Source organism: Mirounga leonina, unplaced genomic scaffold (genome assembly GCF_011800145.1).
Source record: "Mirounga leonina isolate KUSES-001 unplaced genomic scaffold, KU_Mleo_1.0 Mir_127, whole genome shotgun sequence".
In the NCBI taxonomy this organism is placed as follows: Eukaryota; Metazoa; Chordata; class Mammalia; order Carnivora; family Phocidae; genus Mirounga; species Mirounga leonina.
The window spans coordinates 78731648-78757252 of NW_023270316.1; the positions used below are offsets into that span (position 1 = coordinate 78731648).

At 47.7% G+C, this 25605-nt stretch overlaps 1 protein-coding gene across 1 annotated transcript in view; it reads left to right on the forward strand.

Moving 5' to 3' along the window:
* LATS2 (large tumor suppressor kinase 2) overlaps positions 1 to 24615 on the forward strand; it is a 75804-nt gene extending 51189 nt beyond the window's left edge. The window contains exons 3-8 of the mRNA XM_035003717.1: positions 11611 to 11743; positions 13126 to 14537; positions 15667 to 16249; positions 17528 to 17710; positions 19478 to 19584; positions 22247 to 24615. Coding sequence (XP_034859608.1) covers positions 11611 to 11743; positions 13126 to 14537; positions 15667 to 16249; positions 17528 to 17710; positions 19478 to 19584; positions 22247 to 22741 — 2913 coding nt within the window. The 3' untranslated portion in view covers positions 22742 to 24615. The remainder of the gene's footprint in view (positions 1 to 11610; positions 11744 to 13125; positions 14538 to 15666; positions 16250 to 17527; positions 17711 to 19477; positions 19585 to 22246) is intronic.
* Positions 24616 to 25605: the final 990 nt, after the last annotated feature.

Here is a 25605-nt window from a genome sequence, read left to right on the forward strand (position 1 = left end):
TTGTAACAAGTCATAGCCAAGAATTTGGTACTCCTTTAAGAGAACAAAAACATTTAGAGATATAATAATAATTTTGTAGCCAAATATTAACCCAACCAGATATTTATTTGAGGACCTACAGAGTTGTAAGACCACTTAAAAAGGTAGTACTTACTGCTGAATATGCAGCCAAATTATGATAACTAAATACAAAGTTTAAGATAAAATAAATAGGTGAACGTACTTTTTCAGATTATACACTGTTATAATTGTCAATTACCTGTTGTGTAACAATCCATCCCAGAACTTTTGGTGGCTGAAAAATAACAATAATTTTATTATTTATGAGGATCCTCTGGGTTGGCTGGACTCTCCTGGACAGTTCTTCTGCTCCATGTGGCGTTTGCTGGGGTTCCTTGTGGTTCATTCCACTGGGAGCTCAGCTGGGGGTTGAGCATCCAAGATGGCATCACCCACATGCCAGAACTGCAGCGGGGTGGGCTGGAGCTGCTGAGGCTGGCTGGGTCTCTCTCTAGCCACACAGAGAGCCAGAGAGTAAGGACGGAAGCAGCCAGGCCTCTTGAAGGCGAGGCAAGGCGCACAACTGGCATAGTTCCACTTGTGGTTCATACCACTGGAGCTGGTCCCAGGCCGACCGTGACTGAAGGGGAGGAGCAATAGCCTCCACCTTCCTCCAGGGGCCGCAGCCCGTGTGTACGGGGACGGAGGAGTTGTTGGTGCTCATTTTTAGACACAGGCACACACAAATAGAAAGAGAGGATCGGGGACCCCTGAAACCATATGTATGTATAAAAGCTAAGAGGGAATTTTGCTATATTAAGTTTCCATGGAGTGTGCATACCTCTCTTCACCTACCTCGACAGTAGCAAAAGTAAAAATCTTTAGCATTTTAGCAAATATCCCTCAATATCATGGTATTTTAGAGGGATTACCTTGTGAAATCTATCTCTCTCATTGGACTTAACAGTAATCTGAAGAATTTTTGTCATCAGCCCACAATGATGTAGCTAGATAATACAGGTAGTTTTATTCTAATGGAATATGACATGTGCATCAATAAATACTCTTACTTTGTTACTGTCTTTAACAAAAAGAAATCATGGGTATTTCAACATAAAATTAAGTCAGACTCTTTTTCTCACGTTCTAATTAAGCCCTTGTTCACAGACAAAAAATTAATTTATACATAGCTAAGGTACTAAGACACATAACATTTTGTACATAAGCATTTTTGCATGTTGTTTACACTTTTGAAAGTTGCATATTTTGTTCACTGCTGCATATTCAGTATTTTTTTTTTAAGATTTTATTTATTTATTTGACAGAGATAGATATAGCGAGAGAGGGAACACAAGCAGGGGGAGTGGGAGAGGGAGAAGCAGGCTTCCCGCAGAGCAGGGAGCCCAATGTGGGGCTTGATCCCAGGACCCTGGGATCATGACCTGAGCCGAAGGCAGACGCTCAACAACTGAGCCACCCAGGCGCCCTGCATATTCAGTATTGAGAACAGTAGGAGGTGCTCAGTAAATATTTGGCAAGTAAAAGGATTGTGGCCATAGAAAGTATTTTTATGGCTGTATTAGTATGTTCTGGGTAATACATTAACTATAATTAACATAATCATTCTATCATTGGGTATTTAAGCTCCTTCCAGCTCCCATCCCACCCCCTTCTATTTAAAGAGCTGATTTATTATGTCTTATTCTGACACTTCTTGGTACAAATTGATTTTTAAAATATTTTTAAAATATTATTTTAAATTAGCCTGAAAGGGACACCTGGCTGGCTCAGTCAGTAGAGCATGAGACTCTTGATCTCTTGGGGCCATGAGTTCAAGCCCCACGTTGATGGTGGAGATTACTTAAAAAAAGAAAAATAGCCTGAGAATAAAATTCAAGAAGTAAAATTATTTAATCAGGGTACAAGCAAATTTTATAACTACTGATACTTAATAACAAACATTCATCTTAAAGGAGTATGATGGTTTATATTGCCACCAAAAATCTGGGACTGTTGAAGAATTTCACCAACCCATTTATCTTTATAGTGGTTTATTCCAGTGCTAAGAGTAGTTATAAAGTACTATTTTATTAGTGTTTCTTTGATTATTGGCAAGGTTGAAAATTTTTTATGTTTAATTTTAGGTCAGATTTATTCTTCATTCCCTTACCTACAGGTTACTTTAAGAATTTTTTTTTTTTTTTCTGGGGCGCCTGGGTGGCTCAGTCGTTAAGCGTCTGCCTTCGGCTCAGGTCATGATCCCAGGGTCCTGGGATCGAGCCCCGCGTCAGGCTCCCTGCTCCGCGAGAAGCCTGATTCTCGCTCTCCCACTCCCCCTGCTTGTGTTCCCTTTCTCACTATGTCTTTCTCTGTCACATAAATAAATATAATCTTAAAAAAAAGAGAGAGAAATTTTTTTTTTCCCTCAAAAGTGCTGAGCAGTGACTCTACCCAGAGCCTCTTGCTGTGTAAATAAGGCGTAGGTGCAGTGGCTTCGTCCCACAAACCTTAACCGCCACGAGGGGTTGAAGTTTCTATGAGCCTCTAATGTGCAGTAGTAATTAATTTTCTTTTCTTGTACACACATTTAAAAGTCAGAGCTGCTTCTGTTTGTCCAGCCATCGTTGGAGCACGCACATGAGGAAGCTCTTACAAGCCCACGTAGAGTGCTCTTCATTCTCTTTGGGAACTACGTGCAGCGCAAAGAACAGTAGGAGGCCGGGTCTGCCGGGCTGGCTGGTGATTCACATCCATTCCGCCCGAGGCCTGTGTTTCTGACTAAGGCTTGACAAACTGGCAGCCGGATGCACTGAAACACTGTGTTCCACTTGGTTTCCCAAAGAACTCCTGGAAGCATTTGGTTGAGGGAACGCAGTGCAGAAGCAGCGCTGCGACAGTATGTGCACTTCGCGGCGAGGCCTCCTGCGCTCCGGGGAGCGGCCGGAGCCTCATGGGCACCCGGGCACCTTTCCTCTCGGGGCTGCCGCTCACTGTGGCCGCCCTTCACACATACCCCACTGCTCATTTCTCTCCTCCATGCTCAGGAAATCAAAGTGCTTCTGGATCAGATTCCTTTTTGAGGTGAAGAAGAGGACTACCACCCAGTTTCAAAGCTGGCTGTGCTGTCTTCCTTTTCCTTGACAGGCTGAGGAAGTGCCCGTTGATTTGGCAGGGAAAGGGGAGTATTTGAGTCCCAGGACAGCAGTGCTCAGGTGGCCAGGGGATCTTGCCCAGAGATGGGGTCTTCAGCAAGGGATGGCCAGAGACTCTTCTCCTCTATTCTCACTTGGAACTTAAATTGGTAGTGTGTGTACTGAGGATGGAGACACAGGCCCACATAGACCCAACAAGGCCTGAGTTCTACATTTCTAGTTTTTTAGCCAAAATTCATAATTGGAACATTAAAATGTTGGGATATGGCTTTGCTAACATTTGAAAAATGCTTCCTTACCAGGAAGGGGTTGGGGGAAGGACCTCCGTAGGAAATTCCTTCCTTCATACATAATAACTCTTCACTGAATTTCAATTACTCTCAGTCCTGCATCGATGCCCATAAAATAATCGAGCTGTACAGAGTGTGTGAACCCAGCTTTTGTCTTCCTGTGAGTTATGAGTCAGAAATCGTAGGCGCATGACTAGGTTTGCTACAGCTCTGCCCTGTAGGACCTGTGAGTGGTGGAGAAAATGCACCCATTTGAGGGTGACCAGGTCAGGAGAGTAAAGGCAGGTGGGGCACATCCCTGGCCAGACCACGGCCTTTTCCCCAGGCTGGGGCAGAGTTGGCAGCGAGAGCCCACGCACCTGGGGCCGAGGAACAGCACAACTGATTGCTGGTCCTCCTCATGCTGTTCGGTGGGCTTTCTGCCGTGTGTCGGCGGCAGGGCTGGCAGGGCAGGGCTTTGGGGGCCCTGCAGCAGCTGGAGAGCTGGTCGCTGGACAGGGCTGCTGGGTAGGAGGCTCACTGAGGGGCAGGATCTGGACTAGGCAGAGGGAATGTTAGGTGGAGTGGACCTGCAGTGGAGGACACTCTGGAATTGGGGTGTGGAGCAGCCCAAGATTCTGCCAGGGCAGCGGGAGGGCAGTTTGGCTACATGCCCCACACGTCACCCAGTTGGCCATTTTGTTAAACTGCCTCACTGCAGTCCCTTTCATATCAGATGAGATAGGGGGAAATCCCATTTTCCAGAATTTATTTTGGCTAGAACCAGTTTTAAGTTCTCAACAGTTTATTGATAAAATGTAAAAGAAGAAGTCTCTTGGGAGAGATACCTAAGGTGGAATGCTTTTGCCTTCAGAGCATCCAGAATCTTCTACCACTCTAGTCTAGGTAAAGCTGAGAAAAAAATGCTTTTAGATCGGATGTGGGATGTGAAGGAAATCTCAAAGTCAAGATGCTTCCAAGGCTGGGAGAATGGCATGTTGTTTACTGAGTGGGAGGACTGGAAGACGGAGGTCGGGTTTGCACAGGGCGAGTCATTGCACTAGGTGGCACGGAGCAATCACCAAGGAAGTGAGTTTGAACCCTGGAGGCAGCCTGTACCAAATCTAGCATGCCTCGTATAGTGGTTCAACCCCAGCACGGAGGGCTGTCTGGAAGAGAAGGCTGGCTTGTAGACGTAGTATCTGAGTCCCCACTGGAGAAGCATAACTTTGGTATGAGATGCTAAGCAATCCTAACTGAAGCTTTCTGGAGGGCTTTAGGAGAATGAGTTGTGTGTAATATTTTCTTGGTGCATGTTGATAGGTGGCATAAAGTTATCAAAGTCTTGTTAACCCGCTGTATTGCTTGGTTTTAGACTGCTAATAATTAGTAAACGGTAAACAATAGAAGAGACACATGGTAGGACAGCTTTAAGATTTTGTCAACTTCTTTTTTTTTTTTTTTAAGATTTTATTTATTTATTTGACAGAGAGAGACAGCGAGAGAGGGAACACAAGCAGGGGGAGTGGGAGAGGGAGAAGCAGGCTCCTGGCTGAGCAGGGAGCCCGATGAGGGACTCGATCCCAGGACCCTGGGATCATGACCTGAGCCGAAGGCAGACGCTTAACCGACTGAGCCACCCAGGCGCCCGATTTTGTCAACTTCTATAGAGGAGGCTCTCCCAGGTATGCATATTAGGTACTAGAGTAAAACTCAGGGGAAATAGTTTGATTTTTGTGGTCAGCGTTTGTGCTTTACGTTCCCTTCAGCCTGTGGTTGGGTACAGCCCTGTTTGTGCTTTATCTCCATCTTCCCACCCAGCGGGAGGCAGCCTGCCCAGAGCACCTCCTGGCCGCCTCCCCGCCTCGCTTGCTGGGCAGGCAGCCCTCTCCTCCTTTGTGGATCTCCCGGCAGAGTCCCATTCAGTCACTCCGCCACTCACCCAGCTCTTTCTAGTGTCAGACACTGGAACGGATACCTGACTGTCCTTCCCCTTCAGCTGGGACCACGTGCTTGCTTTAGGGCACGGCCGTCCTAGCACCCACGGAAGGGAGTAATATTTATGGGGCAGCCCTGGGTGAACTGGAGGAGCTCAGAGGTGTCTGTTGAGACTTGGTAAAAGGAACCCATGACAGTTCTCTTTCTAATTATGGTAAGAAAAATAAAGCAAAAAGTATTAGAAAGATTAAATATTGAATCTGTATCAAATCTACAAATATAATCTACGTTTGTCACCGGAGACACTTAAAATACCTCTGTGAACTGTGAGAGCAGACCCTTACATGGTGCTGTTTTGAAATATGTCATTATCTCTTTTCATCTGTGGAGCGGCCCTCTTAGCCTTATTTCACAGGGAGGGAAACAAATGCTCAAAGTAGGTAAATAATTGGCCGAAGGGTACACAGCTACGTGACGGGGCAGGTGTGAAGCCAGGCCGCCTGGCTCCATGCTCCACGTCGAGGCTCTGTGCTGCTCTGCCATACTGCTGCCTGTTCTGGAGCAGGTTTTATGCTTGGATTGGCCATGCCCACTTCTAGATCAGGACTTTTAAATGATGGTGCGTGCTTGAGAAAGGAAGATGAGTGACCCAGCTCCTCAGCTTGGCTGTAGGGCCCGATGCCGGGCTTTAGCTTCATCCCCTTCCATCTCCTGGCGCTGGCCTCTTGCCATCCCCCTGACTGCACTTGTCTTTTTGCCTGTGCACAGGCTTTTCGCTCAGCCAGAGGGCACCAGCCCCCTTCCCATCCTCCATGTCCTGACGTGGCTGTGGGCACCCTTGCCGCACTCTGCTCGTGCCTGGCGTGTGGTGTGCGGCCCGTGGCGGTCACTAGCGAGCGCAGGGATGTGGCTTCTGTCTGTCATCCCCCTGGCAGCTTGTCCGGGAGAGGTGCCGCCCAATTGCCCGTGAACTTTTGCTCCTTGCTGCTGACTGGGAGGCTATGGGATGAACCCTGAAGTGTCTCCAGGGCCTTTGGTAGGATCTCTTTTCCAGGTAATAGTCCATTTGGTTTCTGTCACCCTCCGGCCTTCCCTAGTAGGAGGGAAATTAAGTACCTTGGAGCTGAGCCAGCTGCGCCACATGGTGTACTGTGTGGGGTCTGTGGAGAGCCTAGCAGACAGGAGTCTGGGCTCCTCTGGGCCCCAGGTGGCGGGACAAGTCCCTACAAGTTGGGGAGAGTGTGGGAAATGAAGCTTCAGTGACTTTCTGGGACTGGCTTAAGGTCATCATTTGTCAGTTCCCATGTTCGGTTTCATTAGAAATATAGATAATTTATGGTAGTTTCCGTTTTTACTTTTATTTTCGTCAGAACCAAGTAGTTTCCATTGAAATTTTACAGTGAAGATTGGATTCACGATTAGCTTTCGATCATATCAGCTCCTGCTCATTTTTGCTTCCACGCTGTGAGCTGTGAGCCGCCACTGTTTTGCCGTGTCCACATCTCTGAGCCTCTCAGGTTCGAATTTCGGGTAGAAAGTCACCCTTCTGTCAAGTGCAAATCCCTGTGATAGGTACTTTTAGCTGTTGTTAGTTGCATCTTGGGGTGTGTTTTTTTTCTCCCAGTAATTTTCATTATGAATTTGATAAAGGGCTGATCAGTCATTAGTCCATTGGAAATTGGTAAGCAGTTTTGTGAAATGGGGATTTGAGACGAGACAGACAGGGAGTGGGGTGGAAGGGGCCGTGGGACAAACAGACCCAGTTGGGGTCCAGGGGTGGTTGCTGAGGTCTGGCTGCCCTGACTGGTCTGGGCACTGGGGGCCCCTGTTCACTCAAGCGGCCGTTGCAGCTGCTCCTGGGTGGGGGCACCTCTGCCCGCCCAGGGCATGGTTCATCCCCTCATTGTTTCCCTTGAACTCCATGCAAGCCCTGTTGTGCAACAAAGGAGGGTGGGAGGGACAGGTGGCCCACCAGCCAAGGGGCTCTCAGAGCCCAGATTCCTCCCAGATCTGCCTTGGAGGGCAAGGCTTCCCACGGAGCATTTCCATGGAAGGTATTCACGGAAAAAAAGCTATGTGGGAAGAAGTGACATGTCAGTCAGGTCCTAGTAATGGTTGGAAGAGGATCCCTTTGTTTTCACAGCTCCTGTGAATGAGGTGGTCCTTGTGGGGGGGGAGGGGCCACGTCACTTTAACTTTGGCCTTATTAGGTCACCCCTTTTCTCCCTCAGTTTTTGCTTTGTTTTCCTTTTCTCTATTATAGGCCTTTTTAGTTTGATTCCAAAGATATTTATTACTGAAGGTACTAAGGAAATCAAAATTAACGAGACATTGCCCCTGTGCTCGTTGGGCGCCTAGACTAGTAGGGGAGACTTTAAATGTCCTGGGACAGATCAGTAATAGGAGTACAAGGTACAGAGGAGCATATGTGGGGGGGGGGGGGCGGTGCAGGGGTGGCACAGGGACCGGTAAGAGGAAGAGACAGTCCAGAGGCAGACGGGACATGGGTGTGTGCTCCCGGAGAAAGGGGCATGGGGGGCTGGCCCGTGCAGGATGCACATAAATATGCCAGTGTCTGAGCACATACCATCCAGGAAAAGTGCCTAAGCTCTAGGGCAGAATTTGGGCATTCTTGGGTACATTAGAAATACTGTGTGTAATGGCACCTTTGGCCCCACCATCACCTCTGACCAGTGTCAGGAGGGGCGTCTGACCTTCGGGGAGAGGCCCATGCCTTCTCCTACCGGGCAGCCAAGCCCAGCGCCTGGACACCTTGTGGGGATGCTGGAGGCAGCGGCTGCCGTCCTTCCTCTCTCTGCACCTCTCCCCAGGCAGGTTCCGAGCCAGTTCCCGTGGTGACACTCCAAGCTGCCGGCTTGGTGTCTGACAGCCGGAGTCATGTGGAGCTTCAGAGAGGTCGCACGAGCAACTGTGCGGGAAGCAGGTTGTGCTGTGGGATTGACGTCTGCTTGGGTCTGTTCGCAGTCCGCAGCAGATGGTGAGGCTGGATGAGAGGCAGGGTGCTTATTCCCGGTGGATTTAGAAATGATCCCGGATTTCCTTCAGCTGGAAAACCTAGCTACACATGTGTATGTAGTAGCATCTTCCAAGGGTTAATGTGTAGAAACTACTTTTTGCCAAAGAGGGTGAGGAACAGACAAGGGCAAGACTTGACTGATCTGGATTTTTTTTTTTTTAAGAATTTATTTATTTGACAGAGAAAGAGACAGCCAGAGAGGGAACACAAGCAGGGGGAGTGGGAGAGGGAGAAGCAGGCTTCCCGCCGAGCAGGGAACCCGATGCGGGGCTCGATCCCAGGACCCCGGGATCATGACCTGAGCCGAAGGCAGACGCTTAACCATCTGAGCCACCCATGCATCCCAAGGCCTGGATTATTTGACGGTTTTTAATAAACAAGTTGCCTCGTTAGCATTGGTTAGGTTTTTTTGTTTTTGTTTTTGTTTTTAAGATTTTATTTATTTATTTGAGACAGAGAATGAGATAGAGCATGAGAGGGTCAGAGGGAGAAGCAGACTCCCTGCCGAGCAGGGAGCCGGATGCGGGACTCGATCCCGGGACTCCAGGATCATGACCTGAGCCGAAGGCAGTCGCTTAACCAACTGAGCCACCCAGGCGCCCGCATTGGTTAGGTTTTATGATTTGAAGCATCGCTGTGAACACAGTCATTATTTGTGGTCTCCTGTTGATTTTTCTTGGTTAAGTTCCTAGATTCAAAGCACAGTAAACGTATAAATCTTGAAGTCGTGGGGGCCAGTAAACAGGGAGTTTGAGAATGTATTTGTTTTGACTTGGTCCGCGAGTCAGCACTTGCTGCTGTTCGGCAGGTGCTGAAGGAGTGAGCATGCCTGGCAGTCCCCCCTGGAGGAGACAGGAGCTGGTGGTCACGTTTCAGACAGAGCAGACTGCTGTGGTTAGGGTCAGCTCCCACGGGCACATATTTTGCTCCAGGGTGATCCTGATAAGATGCGGCCTTATACCGTGTTTTTCTCTGAGCTGTTGAGAGTTCTCTGCAGACATGACCTCATCGCATAACATAGCCGTGAAGTAGGGAGCTTGAAGGATTACCTCCCGTCTGCAGGTGAGGCATCGCCGTGTTCACTTCTGCACCTCTCTCTCAGTGGCCCCACCGGATTTGACGCACTTGCCCTTTCTGTCAGTCCAAGCTCTGCTTTCAAAACACAGCTCTGTTCTTACCGCCATTCTCTGTCTGCCTGCTAAGCTGCCTCTTCGTGCTCTCCCCCCCCGCCCCGCCCCCACGCAGCCTCCTGCACCCAGCACGTCCCCACCCCCCCATCTTGGGCCATTGGTCCCTACCCCCTGCCCTCCCTGCACTGTCTTGCCGTGTCTCCTGGCATCACCAAGAATATAGGCACAGGTTGCAGCCAGTGTGCTTTGTCCTGCCATAAGGCGGGGATACGGCCAGGAATGGAAAACTGGATTTTAGTATTATATAATCAGGGGGATATTAAGCACTGAAGTTGTTCCAGTTGCTTCATTAGGTGGGTGATACAGCCACAAGTGACGTGGAGTTCAGGCCCCACCAGGTTCTCCCAGGCCCAGAGGAGGAGACAGACCTATGGACGGACAGATCCGTCTCATGAAGGTCATGGGTGTGTGATGCCCTGTCACGGGGCTGGTGGCAGCACAGTGGTCGGTTCTGAGTTAGCCCGGAAGAGCGCTTGGTTGGGGAAGCCAGGGAGCTCGGTCCTCCTCAGTGTCTGGGACTATACGGATTTTCCAGAGTGGCCCCTTGGATAGCACAGCCACCGTCTTTCTGCCCAGAACAGCCCCAAACTTCCTTCTCGTCGTCCTGGGGTCTTCCTGCACCCTCACCCCTGTTCTCTCCTTTCTGAGCCACAGGATTTCCTTTGCCATGCTTTCCTACCCCTTATGCCCTCGGTCCCCCTCTCAGCTCCCGCCACCACCCCTTCTGCATTTTGTCACTTCCTCCCCACTTGCCTGCCCCTCGCCCCCTCACAGTGCTCAGTGTCCCCTTCCACAGAGTCCCCATTTGCTGCCTCTGCCTGTTCTGTCTTTGTCTCCAGGAGGCCGGCCTCTGCCATCCTTCCCGTTTGCCCACAGCTCTGCTGAGCCAACCAACAGGCACCTTGGCCCTTCCAGTTTCCCGTCCGCTCTGGCCTGTTTGATCTCCCCAGCCTGAGACTGCCTCCAGCTCTGCTTACCGTCTCTCTGCCCCAAACTGGTCTTTTCACTGCCCCATGTGCCCTGTTGGAAAGCCTCCAGAACCGGGCAGTGTCTGGCCCCAGCCTGTGGCTCCGTCTCTGCTGTCTCTCGTACCCCTGCTGGCTGCCTGCCACTCCGCCCGTTCTCTGCACCCCTGGCCTCTGGTCCAACTGTTCCCCCTGCCAAGAAGGCCTTTTCTCTCCTGGGCTCTCCATCTACCCAAATTCTGTCCGTCCTTGGGCAGCCAGCCGTGCCTCCATCTCTTCCACCAACAGTGCCTGGTGCCCCCTCCCTCAGCAGGGGGAATCCGTCTCCTCTGACCCTCATCCCTCATCGCTGACCCTTGTCCACTGTGTCTCCCGTGGTAGTCCCCAGCTTCTGTCTCTTGTTCATCCCAGAGGCCATTTTAGGGTGCTTGTCCTGTGTTGGGCACTGCTCCAGGGGCTCCTTTGGGACCTGGCTTCTCTTTCTCCCACTAGATCAGGAGCCCAAGTGCAAGTTCCCAGCTACCATAGCCAGCACAGGGCATTCAGCAAGCTCTTTACAAATGACTCTGGCAACCCTTCCCTCCTCCGGTGGGGGGCCGGGGTGGGCAGGCCACACCTTCTCCTTCTCCCAATTAGCCTAGGGGTCAGCTGGGGTTAAAGCTAGGGTCTCTGACTTCAACCATTCTTCACATTAAGCTGTTCTAGTTTTAGGTTTACCCACAAAGCAGAATCTATCAGTACAATCACAGAAGTCTTCTACAGAGAAGCACAACTTAAGATTCTTTCAGGTCCACCATCAGAATTCCAGTGTGTTTGTGACATACCCTAAATAGCCGATAGTCTAGTGTGTGTGAGGCTTTTGTCGTGAGGCACCTGAGGACATGGGGCCAGCTCTGCTCAATCTGGGACTCGTCTGCAGCACTTGTTGCAGGACCCCAGCAGGCACAGAGGGGCGGATGTCACACGGTCCTGACCAGGGCGGGAACGCAAGTGTGGCTTTGTTTTAGGATGACAGGCAATGATACCGCCCACTGAAGCATCCGTGTGCTTTCCTCCCAGGAGATGGCAGGCAGGGCTCTGAAGCAGACTGGCAGCCGGAGTATCGAAGCCGCTCTGGAGTACATCAGCAAGATGGGCTACCTGGACCCGAGGAACGAACAGATTGTGCGCGTCATTAAGCAGACCTCGCCAGGTGAGCTCAGACGTGCAGCACTGTGGGTGGTCGACAAACACAACTCCGTTTGCAGCAAGGGAGGTCCAGTGTGGCCCCAGTCAGCACGTTACCTCTTGGCCGTTTGCCTCACTGCTCTTACCGGTGAGCTGGGCCTGCCCTGCTCTGCATTTGGGCCCTGTGAGGGGAGGCGGCAGGTGGCAGATCACGGGACTTACCTGGGTCCTGAAATAACCTGTGGTACTTTCCAGGGGGTGGCAGTTATATACATGTTTTGCTCTATGAAGATTGAAAAATTCACTGGATATTAAAGTTAGGCAACCCAGCAGAGTGAGATCTAAAATGTTCTTTTTACTCTCTTGGGCCTGTGAGGGAGTCTTTGAAAAGGGAGGTTTATTTCATTGACTTTTTTTTTTTTAAAGATTTTATTTATTTATTTGACAGAGAGATAGGGAAAGCAGGAACACAAGCAGGGGGAGTGGGAGAGGGAGAAGCAGGCCTCCCGAGGAGCAGGGAGCCCGACATGGGACTTGATCCCAGGACCCTGGGATCCTGACCTGAGCCGAAGGCAGATGCTTAACGACTGAGCCACCCAGGCGCCCCTTTCATTGACTTCAAAACGCACATTTTCTCATACTGTTGCTGCAGAGCAGGCTGACAGGCACCTCTCTGGGCTGGAGGCCGTGGCAGTGGCGCTAGGACAGCCCCTCAGTGTCCCCTGGGAAGGGCCAGAGGCACCAGCACCCATGCTCTGCCTCGCTGGCTATTGAATGTTTCTCTCTGAGGATGGAGCAGATGGGACAGTGTTTGCTACCTGAGGTCCCTGGGCATGATAAGAGACTTCGGGTATTTTAGCAAAGAGAGCTTTCCTTATTTTGTGAAAGATCTTTGTAAAACCCTCTTCACCTGTTGAGTGAGAAGGTGTATCTTTGTTGTTAAGAGGACACAGGCTCTTGTTTTCTTGTTGATGGAAGATCCTTAAATGACTGCCTGCTGGCTCTCCATGTCCAGATGCGTAGAGTCCCAGGGTCTGTCTTGGAGCATAGCTCCACAGGGAAACGCAGACCCATGTCTGTAAGGACTTCCTTCTATGTTTGCCTTTGACGTGTACTCGCTGATGCATCTTCTTAGCCCAGGAAAACAGTCCTTGTTTGGCTATGCTTCTGCGCTGGGTGATGTCTGTAGAGGTTCTCGGCTGTGCCGGCTAGCCCCGTGAGGGGCCCCGGGTGGGGCAGAGCCTTTGACCCAGAAGGTCGCCCGTGTCAGAGAGCCTTCCAGAGGGCCTTGGGTCATTGAAGAGCCTGTGCAGCAGTGTCAGCCCCAAGGACACTGCCAGCGACAGGGCCCAGAGCCAACTGAGCAGGTTCCCCTCTAATGCCGTGTCCTTGTTCTTTGCTCTGCAGGAAAGGGCATCGCACCAGCCCCTGTGCCACGGAGGCCAAGCTTTGAAGGAACAGGCGACCCTTTCCCCCCCTACCATCAGATGAGTGGAGCCGCCTACGAGGGCAGCAACACGCTGGAGGAGGTGCCTCGTCAGTACATGGACTTTCTTTTCGCCGGAGGCACTCACGGCGTGCCTGGCGGCCATCAGCACCAGCCCAAAGGCTATGCTGCAAACATGGAGGCCGCAGGGTTGAACTTCCCAGTGGGCGGCCCTGGGGGCCAAGCCCTCCCACTGCAAGGCTCCCACTACAGGCCACACCTGCTGGTGCCTGGGGAGCCACTGGGCTATGGCATCCAGCGCAGCCCCTCCTTCCAAAACAAGGAGGCAGGAGCATATGCAAACCTTGCTGCCAAGGGCCCAGCCGTGCAGCCGGGGGCGGGCCACGCGTTTCCGCCCACGGGAGCGGCGACAGGGCTGTACGTGCCCCACCCACACCACAAACAGGCCCACCAGATGCACATGATGGGCTCCCGGGGCCAGGTGTTCACGAGTGACAGCCCCCCGCAGAGTCTGATCACACCCTCCAGAAACAGCCTCAATGTGGACCTGTATGACCTGAGCAGCCCTCCTGTCCAGCAGTGGCAGTCCTCTACCCTGTCCCGCCGTGACTCTCTTCAGAAGCCAGGCCTGGAGGCACCACCCCGCCAGCACGTGGCGTTCCTGCCCGAAGGCCCCGTCCCCAGCAGAACCAACTCCTTCAACAACCACCAGCAGCCAGTGGCCGTGCCCATCCGGGCAGGAGTGCCCAGCAAGACGGAGCCTTCCATGCCCTCCCCCAACACCATCACGGCTGTGACAGCCGCCCACATCCTGCACCCAGTGAAGAGCGTGAGGGTGATGCGGCCCGAGCCGCAGACGGCTGTGGGGCCCTCCCACCCGGCCTGGGTGCCAGCACCCACCCCTGGGGTGGAGAGTCTGGACTCCAAGGACGAGCACCCTCTGCCCCTGGGGGGCGCCAGTGCGTACCCGCTGGACGTGGACTATGGCAGCCCAGACCTGAGGTGCCCGCCCCCACCGTACCCCAAGCACTTGTTGCTCCGGAGTAAGTCAGAGCAGTACGACGTGGACAGCCTGTGTGTGGGCATGGAGCAGAGCCTCCGAGGCGGCCAGGCTGCCGAGCCTGCCGAGAGGAATGACAAGAGCCACAAAAATACCAAAGGGGAGAAAGTGGGGAAGGATAAAAAGCAGATTCAGACCTCTCCTGTTCCTGTTCGGAAAAACAGCAGAGATGAAGAGAAGAGGGAATCTCGCATCAAGAGCTACTCGCCGTATGCATTTAAGTTCTTCATGGAGCAGCATGTGGAAAATGTCATAAAAACCTACCAGCAGAAGGTCAACCGGAGGTTGCAGCTGGAACAGGAAATGGCAAAAGTAATTTCTCATTATATTCTTATCATTTGGCCCTGGCTCTTTCCTAAATTGGTAGTGGGAATTACGGCAGAATTCCTTTTTTGTTTCTGCTTTATGCACCTTTATTACAAATGATTCGTCTCACAGGACGATGGTGCAGTTATAGGGCGAACACCTTGCAGAAATGACAGATGTTTCAGGCTCCCTTGTCCCTTCTCCCTGACTCTGAGGGGAGCAGTGAGCACAGAGCAGGACGCAGCCAACAGGCAGATTACCAGATCGATTTTTATGGTGTGTCCTTATTTGTTAACAAAATTTGTCAAGTTTTACTGACTGGTGTTTAAACATTTTGAAAGAGTAGAAACAAAGTTTGAGGTTTTATAATTTGAAATTGCGGTATTTATAAAGAAAAACATATCTGGGAATGATCTGTTTATCCTTTAAGTTTATAATTAGCAAATAATATATACCTATTTTTTAAAGATCTTATTTATTTATTTGCAAGAGAGACAGAAAGAGCACAAGCAGGGGGAGGGGCAGAGGCTAGAGGGAGAGGGACAAGCAGGCTCCCCTTCGAGCAAGAAGCCTGATGCGGGGCTCAGTCCTAGGACCCTGGGATCATGACCTGAGCTGAAGGCAGACACTTAACCAACTGAGCCACCCAGGTACCCCAGCAAATAATATTTTAAATGTACATTAGTTGATACTTACTTGCTAGAGAAGGTAATTCATGAAATTTAAATCACACAAAGCCAATCATTTCAAATTCTAAAAACCAAATCTGTGCTCTCCCATTTTCATTGACTTTCCTTTGTTCCCATTTTCCCTGAGCTATTAAATTATTAGATTGTTCTTAGAGTTCTAGGAACTTTGCGGTTCCCCCCCCCCCTTTTTTTTTTTTACAGATTTTTATTTATAGAGGTTCCCTTTAGAGCCTAAAGTCACCTGTTTTGCCTTCCCTTTAGATTCCAGATTTGTGTCTACATAAGTATATAAAGAACAAAACCAGTTGTTGTATTGCTTATAGTATACTGGACCCATTCAGTGTTCTTATTTCTATAAATTAAGTTAGGACCCTTACGTCTCCCGCCCCACCTATTTCCTACCATGGGCTCCTCTAATGTGACTTCCTTGTTTTCCTTCTCCGCAGGCTGGACTCTGTGAAGCTGAGCAGGAACAGATGAGGAAGATCCTCTACCAGAAGGAATCTAATTACAACAGGCTGAAGAGGGCCAAAATGGACAAGTCCATGTTTGTGAAAATCAAAACCCTGGGGATTGGTGCCTTTGGAGAAGTGTGCCTTGCTTGTAAGGTGGACACTCATGCCCTATATGCCATGAAGACCCTGAGGAAGAAGGATGTCCTGAACCGAAATCAGGTGGCCCACGTCAAGGCCGAAAGGGACATCCTGGCCGAGGCAGACAACGAGTGGGTGGTCAAACTCTACTACTCCTTCCAAGACAAGGACAGCCTGTACTTTGTGATGGACTACATCCCAGGGGGCGACATGATGAGCCTGCTGATCCGGATGGAGGTCTTCCCTGAGCACCTGGCCCGGTTCTACATCGCAGAGTTGACTCTGGCCATTGAGAGTGTCCACAAGATGGGCTTCATCCACCGAGACATCAAGCCAGACAACATTTTGATAGATCTTGATGGTCACATCAAACTGACAGACTTTGGCCTCTGCACTGGGTTCAGGTGGACTCACAATTCCAAATACTACCAGAAAGGTATTGTCTAGACGTGCCACGGCCACCTTCTACATCTAGACAGAGCTGAACCATCTAAGGCAGTTCCTTCCCATCTGGGTGGCTCCGGATCATTTTGAAATTATCTGTTTTCCATTATTTTATAATTTGGCATGACATCCTTTTCTCCCTGAAACAGTACTATGGTGTGTGGGGAAAAAAAGGTTTTTTTTTAAATTAATGGATTCAAATTTTACTATAGTATTTTTAGGACAGTAGGCTATGGGGTGTCATGGGACCTTGGTTGGGAACCATCACTCTGCCCTTATAAAATGAGCCTTAAAAAATAAGTCTCACAACCTCCCAAGTGTCCTGTCTTCTAGCTAACGTGAATCTATAGGTATCTATAAGTACAGGTATAGGTTAACTCCATCTTCTACAGTTTTGCTGGCCATTATGTTACTTGTGACTCAGTTTCTTGACATTGTTATTTTAATACCATGGCTCAGGCTTCTTTTTTTTTTTTTTTTTTTTTTAAGTAATCTCTACACCCATTGTGGGGCTTGAACTCACAACCCCGAGATCAAAAGTTGCACATTCTATTGACTGAGCCTCATGCTTCTATTTTTTTTTTTTAATTTTTTTTTTTTTTAAAGATTTTATTTATTTATTTGAGAGAGAGAGAATGAGAGAGAGAGAACACATGAGAGGGGATAGGGTCGGAGGACGAAGCAGACTCCCCGCCGAGCAGGGAGCCCGATGCGGGACTCAATCCAGGGACTCCAGGATCATGACCTGAGCCGAAGGCAGTCGCTTAACCAACTGAGCCACCCAGGCGCCCATGCTTCTATTTTTTAACTCAAAACTAACCCTAAATCATTTAATCCATTCCCATTTTCTGGCATTAGAGTCACTTTTGTTTATATTTTTTAAATCCTCTTATGCTTTTCCATGTTAATCTTGAAACATGTCAAACAGGTAGTAGACTTTGGCCAGAGTGCTATGCCTGATACCCCCACAGCAGTTACCTGAGCTTTTTTCCCTGTGCATCACACTGTCACCCCACACCATGCCCAGCTCCTGTCATCGCTTTATCCATCGTTCTTAGTGTTTGTGTTACCTCATGACTTGAGTCTCAGACCCAGGAATCATGGGCCACCCCTACAGAGCAGTTGGGAAGGATTCTTTCTCATAACATGTGAGGAGCTGAACTGAATTACTTTCCCCTTTGAAGTTGTGGATTTGTTGCATCGCTGAATAGTGGAAATACACTTTGTTTTTTATTCTCTTCTTTCCCTGCCCCTGATTCCTGGGTGAAAGGGAGCCACATCAGACAGGACAGCATGGAGCCCAGCGACCTCTGGGACGACGTGTCTAATTGTCGATGTGGAGACAGGCTGAAGACCCTGGAGCAGAGAGCCAGGAAGCAGCACCAGAGGTGTCTGGCACACTCCCTGGTTGGGACCCCAAATTACATCGCGCCGGAAGTGCTCCTCCGAAAAGGTGCGTGCTTCCGGCCACAGCCAGCTGCGCAACTGGCGGCCATCTTGACTTCAAACCTTTGGGGCCAGATGACCCCTCAGAGTCTCTCCAGCTCCAGCTTTCCAAGACTCTGAATGTTCTCATTGTATTTTTGTACTCGTGGAAGCCCGAGAGGAAATTATTTCCCTAACAAACAAACCTCCAGCATATCTCTCGTCTGTTTTGCAGCTGCCCTTGCTTCTGGGGTGAAAGAGGACACACACACACCATTAGACCTGTCTCACTAGCTCCTCCTTTGGCTGGGCTAGATTGGGTATAGGGTGTGGGCTTTCTGTGTAGAACCCAAGAGAATCTCGCCACAACTGATTCTGACAGAAACAACTCTGAGGGCACAGGGACACTCGTCATTCTGCCTAAGCCATACATGTTCAGGCTCCTAGCTGCTTGCAGCATATCCAGCTGGTTAGAAGTATGACAGAACACAAGTATTATTTCCCTCCCGTTCTCCCCTGTTAGTCCAGAAGTGCTGGAAGGTGAGATGTGGGGACAGGGGTATGCATAAAATTAAAAGTGTTCAGTAAAATCGGTCTGTGCGGATGTTCTCTCAAATACGCATTTGAGTACAAGAGAAACCTTACAGTGAGTGTGGGGCTCATAGCAACAGTGCAGTAAATCCAGAGATTGGTGGTCTGTCTTTTCACATGTGCTCTTTCAAGTCTTTCAAGTCTGATCAAGTCACTTTCCTTTGTTAGCTGTGGAAATCCAAAGCAAATCACTTAACCGCTCAGAGCCACAGGCCTAACAGGAACTACCTTGTGAGGTGGTTGTGAATATCGGCCTCGCTGCCCTGGAAAGGTGTCATTCTTTCCTTCCTCTCCCAGTGGGAGGTGGGAGGTGTCTCCAGCACCCTGACATGTGCCACAGTCCCGGAACGAGGGGTTGGAGTTACCCTTCGGCCTCCAGTGCCGGGCCAGGTTGGGAGGAGGGGGGGTGAGGGGAGAACAGAGCTAGCAAATACTGCTGGCGGGTCTTAAGGCCCAGTTCAGGCTTAGCAGGCATCAGGTGACATCAAGACTGGAGCATGGCTGGGACTGGGCTGCAGAGCTCCGAAGGAAAAGTGGGAGAAAATAGAAGAAAAATGGACCTGTCCCACCGCCTCGGTGAGGCTCGCCCTGTCTGACCAAGCCGCAGGGTGCCCTGCCTCAGCTCCTGCGTCTTGGGAGCTCCGTGAGCAAAGGGCCTGGCTCCGTGAGTGCGTCACACTGTCTTATTAGACAGTTGTTTCCTTTGCCAAAGGGCCCCCTTTCCCCTCCTCTTCTCCATATTCCTCAACTTCTTCCAAAACTGACTCAGCAGGCCTCCCCAGGAAGTCCTCGCTGACAGGTGTAGCGCTTTCTGTTTTCCAGTTAGTCCTATTTTAATCAATGTCTTTGTGTGTTCTTTAAGAACTTAAAATCCTGGTTCGTAGTGTTACTAAGAGTTACAATAGGCTTTTAAAGTTAGAAAGTCTTACTACAAAAGCATCCTGTGTTTGTCACAGACTAATGTAGAAAATAAGAGAATACACGACGACTGGCGCCGGCCTGGCAGGTGCCCCACGCAGCCTTCTATACTGAGCCACACGCACAAGGAGGCGCGTTTTATGTAGGTTGGTTTTCTTTTACGTAACATGTATGCTGCTTGAACATGCTTTCCCCCTTAACAGTCAGTTAGCATTTGAGGATTTCATAAAATTCTCTGAGAAGAATACATGCCTGTGTTGGAACTGAGTGAGACTTTGTCTTTCAGGATACACTCAGCTCTGTGACTGGTGGAGTGTTGGCGTGATTCTCTTCGAGATGCTGGTGGGGCAGCCACCCTTTTTGGCCCCTACTCCCACAGAAACCCAGCTGAAGGTAGGAATTAACTAGCCCATGCATCTGCTTGCTGCAAACACACATGGTTGTCTGATGAACCCATGAATCTCTGGTCGGCATTTGATCTTTCATTCTGAGTAGCGTAGGAGTGTCCGTTGTATATATTAAAAGTATTATTATTATGACCTATAGAAAAAGTTTTATTTTAATAAGTAAACCCACAAAGTTAGACCTGTGTTTTGATGTATATGTATATCTGAAGTTTTACTTGAACCATTGGCCATCCGCCATCTTGAACCATGAGCGGTGAGAAGCAGTAAAGGGGCTCTGTACATCTGGTCTCTGCTGCCACATGCCTACCTTGCAAAAAACACCGAGAACTTTATGAACTAGACCTAAAGAAATCAGTTATTTCTTTGGATGTTATACTACATTATACACTATCTGTATTACTGTTTGCAGATTATCAGCTCTGTAGTTGGGCTAGTTGTACATATTTCTAATATTAATTGGAAATAAATAATTACTCTCAATCATTTAATGCTAAATAATCAGTTTTAGAATGAGAGATTGATAGCCATTATTCTCTGAAATGAATGATTTGATTATTTAAGAAGGACTGAATAGAGAATCTGATGAAATCTTTGGAGCTTCTTTGAACAGTGCACTTAACCACCAACATAGGTGTTTACTAACAATTCTATGAAGTACTCATATGTCCCAGAGTCCATGTTAGACCCTAAATTAATAATCCTTTATTTAGAAAGACCCTAAATGAAGGCTTAGTTTTCACTCTGGTAACAGTAAAAATGGAATTTGACATTATCTGTATCCTAATTGAATTGCTGAACCATTCTCTAACTTGCCTGCATGATAATAACCCAATGTTTTTATTGTGATAAAGTTTACCATTTTAACCATCTTTAATTTTGCAGTTCAGTGGCATTGAGTGCATTCACAGTGTTGTACAACTACAACCATTACCTCTTTTCAGATATTTTTATCATCCCAAACAGAAACTGTACCCATTAAGCAATAACTCCCCATTCCTCCCTCCACCAGGCTCTGTAACCTCTCTCCGACTTTCTGTCTCTGTGAAGTCGCCTAGTCTGGAGCCCTCATGAAAGTGTAATACCATATGTGTCCTTTCATGACTGGCTTATTTGCCTTAGCACAATGTCTTAGAGGTCCATCCATGCTGTAGCACCTGTCAGAATGTCCTTCCTTTTTAAGGCTGAAGAATATGCCAGTGTATGTGTACAGCACATTTATTTATCCATCATCGGGTGATGGTCACTTGGGCTTTTTCTGCCTTTTGGAGTGAACATGAGTACGTATACAAGTATCTGTTTGAGTTTCTGCTTTCATTTTTGCGGTTATATACCCAGAAGTGGGATGGCCAGCTCATATGGTCATTCTGTGTTTAACTTTTTGAGGAACCACCAGACTGTTGGCCCCAGTGGCTGCATGATTTTGCATTCCCATCATCCATGCACGAGGGGTCCAGTTTCTTCACATGCTCATCAACACTTATTTTACTTGTTGTTGTTATTTTAATAGAAGTCATCCTAGTGGGTGTGAGGTGGTATCTCATTGTGGTTTTGATTTGTATTTCCTGATGATAGTGATTGAGCCTCTCTTCGTGTGCTTATTGGGCATTTGTACATCTTTGGAGAATGCCTGTTCCAGTCTTTAGCCCTTTTTTAATCAGGTTGTTTTTGTTGTTGAATTGTAGAATGTATTCTGGACGTTAATCTCTGATCAGATATATGTTTTGCAAATATATTCTTCCATTCTGGGGGTTACCTTTCCATTCTGTTAATAGTGTCCTTTGGTGCACAAGTTTTAAATTTTGATGAAGTCCATTATATATATTTTTTGTTGTGTTGCCTGTGCTTTTGGTATCCAAGAAATCATTTTCGAATCCAGTGTCATAAAGATTTTTCCCTTTGTTTTCTTCTGTGACTTTTACAGTTTTAGCTTTACTAAAACAACTACTCAAGTTCAAACCAGCCCTCCCACCCATACACCCACCTGCCTGCATGCCTTACCAGTGCCCTGTCACCCCAGCCTGTAGCCTGATGGTTTGGCCTTGCTTTATTCTAAGTATAAATAATAGAGAGTCCCTTAGGTTTTCTCTTCATAGTAGTTGCTTTTCGTGACAAATGTATTTACTGAATATCCCGATGGCTGGTCTGTGCAGTTGACCATCACGAACATAGGCCAAGGCCATAGGGTCCATCACCTTTATTCTTCTCTGTGAGGTTGTCTTTTTTTTTTTTTTTTTTAAACAAAACCCCAGTTGACCATCTCTTGGCCATAATAAGTACTGAATGAGAACCATGATGGTCCAATAGAAATCTGTTGCCATAAGCTAAAGAAATGACTCACAGATGAGCGGCCATTTCATTTTTATGGAAACCACACAATTCTTCTGCTAAACTGTATTTCTGATAGTCTCTTTTGGTCTGTTTGGCTTCATCACCCCCTGCCTCAGGCTGTGAGCCCCCTACTAAACCGCGCCGGCCCTTGATGGCTGCTCAGCTCTGCAACTGCTGCTCCTAGATCTAGTCTAACTGTTCTCCCGTCGTGGAAGTAAAATTATTTAAAAGCCACGTCATCACACACTGTCTCAGAACTGCCCTAAATGGGCCTTAAAACGTGAAAAGAAAGGAAAACTTTGGTTCTGTTGTCTCTTCAGGTGATAAACTGGGAGAACACGCTCCACATTCCAGCCCAGGTCAAGCTGAGCCCCGAGGCCCGGGACCTCATCACCAAGCTGTGCTGCGCTGCCGACCACCGGCTGGGGAGGAATGGGGCTGACGACCTGAAGGCCCATCCGTTCTTCGGGGCCATTGACTTCTCGAGTGACATCCGGAAGCAGCCGGCCCCCTACGTCCCCAAGATCAGCCACCCCATGGACACCTCAAATTTTGACCCCGTAGATGAAGAAAGCCCTTGGAACGATGCTAGTGAGGACAGCACTAAGGCCTGGGACACACTCACCTCTCCAAATAACAAACACCCTGAGCATGCATTTTATGAATTCACTTTCCGAAGGTTCTTTGATGACAATGGCTATCCCTTCAGGTGCCCCAAGCCTTCAGGAGCAGATGCTTCACAGGCTGAGGACTCTGATTTGGAAAACTCAGATATGGTGGATCAGACTGAAGGTTGCCAGCCAGTGTACGTGTAGACAGTGACTCGCCGTCCCCGACACTCTGCTTCTTCAGAGGTCCAGGGGGCCCAGGGCCGGTTTCCTAACAGGCCTGATGGAGAGTCGAGGTCAGCTTTGTTCAAGTTAGTCCGTTGGTTACTTCACTTGAACTTCTGGTCTTCACCAAAAACCCCCAGAACAAACAAAAAAGCTTTTTAAAAAAGGACTCAAGTCTAGCAGATTCTGGTTGATGGGAGTGGGGGCAGGTGTCAACATTGCTTTGAATTGGAATTGGCTTTTGAGGACCTTCACTGCATTAAGACCATATTTTTAAAAATTTAGTACAGTTTAGAAAGAGCACTTATTTTGTTTATAGCCATTTTTCTTACTAAATTATAGGGATTAACTTTGACAAATCATGCTGCTGTTATTTTCTACATTTGTATTTTATCCATAGCACTTATTCACGTTTAGGAAAAGACATAAAAACTGAAGAACATGTGATAAGAAATCTCTGTGCAATAATGTGTAAAAAAAAAAAAAGATAACACTGTTCTGTTATTACTGATACCATTTTATTCACACAATGGTTTTTGTTTTATATTTTTTCCCACATTTCAAAATTGTGATATAATGTTAAAAGCTGCTTTTTTTTTTTTTTTTTTTTTTTGCTTTTTGCATATTATAGTATGCTAGAAAGTGTGAGCAAGGTGATTATGTGGGTGTGATTTCAGATGTCTGGTGTGTAGAGTACTGCATGAGCAGGGTTTTTCTATTATAAAATTACCATATCTTGCCATTCACAGCAGGTTCTGTGAATATGTTTTTACTGAGTATCTTTAAATGAGATGTTCTAGACAGTTTGCTGATAACGTATCGTGTGGGTGACTTCTTCGCTATGATTGTATCCCTTACTGTTTTGTTGAAGAAATGCAGATGTGTAACTGAGAAGCGATTTTTGTGTGTGTGTCTTGGGTATGATTGGATTCTTTGGGGGGTAAACTTAAACATTTGTCATATACTAAACTCGTATACATCAAAAGGGATTAATTTAGCTATGCCAAAAAATTTAAGTTGCTCGTGGAACTCAGTCCATGCCGCTCGTCGGTACCCTGTCGCTGGCCTAGCTGATATGTGGAACCCAGCGTCCGCACCACCGGGCGGTCTGCGCAACGCCGTTCCTGCTGTCCGCACAGACAGCAGAGGTGTTCTTCCCATGATGAAATCTAATGCTCTCCTGTTTTCTTTTTTTTTTTTTTTTTGGTGTGCTTTGAAGTATCAGTCTTAACTTGGTTTTAAAAACACACTTTTCTAATCTTTGTAAAACAGCAAGGATTATTCAAAGTGACATTGGAATAAAAAAATAATTAAGCCATACGTATTTTCTTAGAGGTGTAGATGTATATATAACTACATAGATAAACACACAAAATATTCCTTATTTCAAATTAGTATGATTCCTATTTAAAGTGATTTATATCTGAGTAAAAAGTTCAATTCTTTTTTGCTTCTTAAAAATCTGATGCGTCATATTTTTCATTATATTATTCCACATATTTTTCCTTGAATTTTTTAGCATAATGTATCCATTATTTAGTATATATCTAGGCAACAACACTTAGAAGTTTATCAATGTCTAAACTAAGAAAAAGAACAAAAAACAAAAAAAGCAATTCCTTGTGTACTGGTTTACATTTGTATGAATGGCAAATTCTGAAGTCTGCTGTGCTTGTATCGTGACTGTCAGTATTTCCGCTATTTTATAGTAACGCCCCGTTATTTACAGCGCTCTGACATACTTTCATGTGGTAGGTTCTTTCTCAGGAACTCGATTTAACTATTATTTATTGATATATCATTGCCTTTGAAAAGCTTCTACTGGCACAATTTATTATTAAAAGTTTGAATCCAAATCCTTTGGTGTCATGTCGTCCTGGAATTTGTAACTTCCTGCTTGTATCAGTGTGTTTCTCAGGGATCCGAATGCAGCCAGGACTGCCACCTGCTGATGGAAGGCACTATCACGAGAGGGAAGGGAGAGAAGCCTCCCCAGACAGGGATCTGGCTCAGGGACAAAGGGTCAGGTGTGGGAAAAATGGGTTTTCAGGTTATACACAGAAAGTCCAGGGCAGGGTGTGGTTCTGTGACCTAGCTTCTCTTCCATAAGCCGGTGACAAAATACACCTCACTAGGATCGTCAGGTGTGGGATATCAAATACGTATGGTAGGTGATAAAATAAATCCTGATCAGGAGCTGATTCCCCCTGCGTGAGATGCTTAAACTGAGAGGACCACTTGAACACCCTGACCTCTGGGGCGTTAACGCATGTGGGGCGCCTGGGTGGCTCAGTCAGTTGAGCATCTGCCTTCGGCTCAGCTCATGATCCTGGCTTCCTGCTCAGCGGGGAGTTTGCTTCCTCTCCCTCTGCCACTCACCCCGCTCATGCTCTCTCTCTCTCACTTTTATTTTAAATAAAATCTTTTAAAATAAATAAATAAAAATAAAATGGTTGGTGGAATTTGCAGAAAATACTTTGTTTTCTTTCGGTTCATCTTTGAGTAGTTAAAATCACATGGTTTAAAAATCAAAACACGTAAAAGGATATACAATAGAATGTCTCCTACTCCTTTTCCTAGCCATTCAATTCACTACTCACAGTTTCTTGTGTGTCCTTAGAGAAATGAAACTTTATGCATACACAGCACAAGAAAATGCATACACGTGCACATTTTACCTCTTTTACACAAATGGGAGAACGTTATGAATACTTTCTGCATCTGTTTTCTTCACTTGGCAATCTAAGCACTCGTCATGCTTTATTATACTATGTGGTATTTCATCACGAAGGTGTATTATAATCAGGCCAAGTCCCATATCACTGGACATTTTGGTTTCTGACCTT